Genomic DNA, 3783 nt, shown 5'->3' with positions numbered 1-3783 from the left:
CATTGAATGCCCTCCGGTACAGACCCCAAAGCACATATAGATGGATAAGATATCACAACCACTTAGACCCCAAAGCCAAAACGCTGCAAAAGGAGAAGCAAAAACCCAAACAAACAGGATTCTTAAGAGCGACATGCTTCTACACGAACGTATATAGCATTGAATGCCCTCTGGTACAGACCCCAAAATGCTTCTACACCAACGTATATAGCATTGAATGCCCTCTGGTACAGACCCAAAGCACATATGGATGGATAAGATATCACGACCACTTAGACCCCAAAGCCAAAACGCCACTCCCCCAATATGGACTATGTACGGATGTATATAGACGTATTTTAGAGTGTAGATTCACTCATTTTGCTCCATATGTAGTCTGTATTAGAATCTCCAAAAAGGCTTATATTTAGGAATGGAGGGAGTAGAAGGCACAGTGAATTTGCAAGAGCAAAGTAATAACATTGAAATTTCCCATTCAAGTTCCCCAGAATGAGCTACAACGTCATCTCAAACTGTACAAGAAACCCCTAACCAAAGCTAGTTAGGCAATTATGAAAATCCTACTCATTTTCCTTTCCCATATCATCTCCTGATGTCCCTCCATTTCTTGTACAAGATGCGCCACTGAATCCACCACAAAGATGCTCTAGTCAGCCTCCTCGCTGCCAGTCTTAGGTCACTCCTCGCCTCCTTGAGGAAGGCCACAGCCTCCTTCCGGCGCCGGCTTCACCCAGAAGATGGCAATGCCCAGCGCATGCGGCATCTCCTGGACCAGCTGGTCTGGCATGCCACGCAGCTTGGGGCCCAGAATGTTCACTGCCGGCTCGTGGCTCCCCATCTTCGCACACTCCAGTGTGCAGGCTGTCGCTGACCATCGGCTCGATGACACTCCGTCCCCCCGCTCAAGATCTCCAGGAGCATCACGCTGTAGCTGTACATGTCGCTCTTCTTGGTGGTGTAGCCATACTCTGAAATGAAAGGCAAATGTCAAACCACTGTGCCATGAAACTGAAATCATCTTTTATTTTATTTAGTACTTAGTAGAACAATAATTGTAGTTTGCACCTATCGCTGCACTTCAATATAATTACGCAAATCAACACAGTGATGTGCTAGGCATTTGGAATCAACAGCATGAGGCCAACCTGCTTCAGCTAGAACAATGTCAGTTACTACCCAGTCACCCGCTTAAACTACTCCCTCCGTTCCTCAATCTAGTGCGTATAAAATTTTGACGAAAATTCCACTTTGTAGTGCGCATTAGCACCCGTGGGCGATTCTGGACGATTCTAACCCCAGACCGCAAGGACGCGCTTCGTCCTCCGCTCGCTCCTTCCTCTGTTTGCTTTATCCCCTCCTCCCGCAGATGCATCTCGATTGAACTCCACATCGCCGATCTACTCGCCTAGCGCACGTGACTGCTATCCTTTGAAGAGATCATGGCGGGGGAAGAGGTCAGAGGTGGTGGAGGCGGCGCCGCCGCGGCGTTCAGTGGCGTGATGGACGGAGGAGGCGGGGGGTGGAGAGGAGGATGCTTGTGCCGCCGTCGGAGAAGGCGATGCTGGCCGTCCAGGTGGTCAGGACTGCAGCGGCCCAGCGGGATTCAAGCAGCGGCGGTGGAAGTTCAAGATGGAGGAAGAAGATGATGTATGGTGCCACGGGCAAGAAGATGGGGAGCCGCCTGACAATGGCGGCGATAGGGGCTGGCTGGACCCCCTGTACACACAGGAGGCATGCCCTTTGCCCACGTTGACCACAACGGAAGGTTGGCTCCCGCCGGCGTCACTGACTGCTCGTTGGCTAGCTTGACACCGCGATCTTCTGGCAAGTCCTAACCTCGTGCGTCCCCCCCTGACACGACCCCGGCGTCACCAAGTCCACCGTCGGCGTCTCCGGTGTCACCGCATACACGGCCTGCATGCCCACGTCCGCGGTCAGCATCTCCGCTGTAACTCTGTCCCCGGCTAGCATGCCTTCGTCGCTGCCGGCGTTGCCGCGTCCTCGGCCGGCATCTCCGCGTCCAGCGAGTTACGAGGGCACGCCGCCGGCGCAGCGACGGCACGCTGCCACTTTCTTCTCCACTTAGTACTAGTACTGTAGTACTACTTGGGCACATATGGCATGGGCTGGGAGTGGGACAAAGCGTGTGAGGGCTGAGGGCTTTCTCGTCCAAAAGCCTCCGCCAGCACATACATTGGTACGTGTGCTGCAAACTATGCGCACTAGATTGAGGAACGGAGGGAGTACAAGATATCGACATGGTCCTGGATGAAGAACCATGTTAAGCTTACTAGAAGAAGCAACCACAAGTCAAAGAATCTTGCTTAGGTAACAGCACTACCCCAATAAGTCACGGAGCAGTGGGATCAACCGGTGAATGAATGTACACTATCTGCCTACAGTTCTAAATGCTGAAGATAGTAAGAAACAGTACAGGATAATATAAATGCACGTTAGTACAAGTTACTTGCCTGGAGCAGTGTGTACACATAAGAACCAGCGATACGCAACATGGCATGATATAGTTGGGACTTGGGACAGTTCATTAGCTTGGCCAGCCGAAAATCAGCCAAGTATGCCTCATACTTCGAATCGAGCAGTATGTTCTTGCACTTGACATCCCAGTGTAGTATCCCTGGAACAGAGCGCAGCGCTGGCCCAACAAATCTTGTACTGTGTATTCCCAGTCCAGGCTCCTTTTCTCGCTGAGGAGCTTCTGCAGAATTTCTCAGTTATTTGCCAAATCTTCTGGTGCAGACTATGCTCCTGCTGACTTATTCAGACAACAAGCTACAGTCAGATTTGAACAGTGGCCCAGTTACACAACAAACCGTCAAAGCTGAACTCAGTTCCGGAAGACAAAATGTCAAGATTCTAGTCTTTCAGGTATCATAGGTGCACCGGATCTCCAAACCTGACCCGCATCTTGTGCTGCGGTGTTCACCACGAAGAACGCCGTGGGGATCGGATGACCGCTATTCACTGCGGTCACCCACCAAGTCTTTCTGAAGTTGTCACTATTTACCAAATATGAGATGTCATATTAAGAAACCAGCAAATATTTCTATGAATCTGGGGTGTAGCCAGAAAGAGGCTGAACTTTCCTCCTGATCTGCATCTGGAATATATGGAAACACCGGCATGGTGCGGCCATCCAGCGTTTCCTGCTCAGATGCCGTGGGGTGAAAGTCATCTGCAGCCAGCAGCTCGAGCCTCACTCAGAACTCCCACTTATCCTCTGTCTGGCGGACTGGCGTTGCTTGAGTGTATTTATGTCCCCAAATGTCCCCAATATTATACCGTCTTTGAGTATACCCACTGATGGAAGTGAACTGATCGATGCTTGGCTAATGCATCCGCCTTACCTTGAAGAATTGGCATCCGACCGGTAACTGTGCTCGAAATGGTTAATTCTACTCTACAACTGAGTGATCAGCAGACTGCAGATACTGGTAGAGGCACGGCAACTACTCTGATTAGCCCAAGAAAGCAGGACTAGGACTTTTGATTTTGAGCACAGAATCTTGAAAACCTGCTAGAAAAAGCAATCAGGTTCGAAGACAGATGAATATCCTACAGATGGTTTTCAATTTCGTAATTTGGAGCCACTAGAAAAAAGAAAAAAAAAGCAAGAAATTGTTCAAGTCCCATTAGAAGATTATGGTCATTTTCTGATAAACCAGCTAGGATTACGAATCATCAACATTCACATTGTCTCAGCCTTTTGAGATAGCATATCACATTATATGCTGCACATGTATGCAAACTTCTATGAATCTAACA

At 49.5% G+C, this 3783-nt stretch overlaps 1 protein-coding gene across 3 annotated transcripts in view; it reads right to left on the bottom strand.

The window, feature by feature from the left end:
- Positions 1-2472: 2472 nt before the first annotated feature.
- The window catches only part of LOC123149283 (putative F-box protein At3g17490), a 3257-nt gene continuing 1946 nt past the window's right edge, over positions 2473-3783 (bottom strand). For all 3 annotated transcript variants that reach the window (XM_044568915.1, XM_044568914.1, XM_044568916.1), the window contains exon 2: positions 2473-3532. Coding sequence is in view for 1 of the 3 variants with exons in the window: in XM_044568916.1 (XP_044424851.1) it covers positions 3477-3532 (56 nt within the window). In the remaining 2 variants the exon portion in view is untranslated. The remainder of the gene's footprint in view (positions 3533-3783) is intronic.

The sequence above is a fragment of the Triticum aestivum genome, chromosome 7A (genome assembly GCF_018294505.1).
Source record: "Triticum aestivum cultivar Chinese Spring chromosome 7A, IWGSC CS RefSeq v2.1, whole genome shotgun sequence".
NCBI lineage: Eukaryota > Viridiplantae > Streptophyta > Magnoliopsida > Poales > Poaceae > Triticum > Triticum aestivum.
Note: the sequence above shows the minus strand (reverse complement) of the source record. Positions and strands in the feature narration are given on the sequence as shown.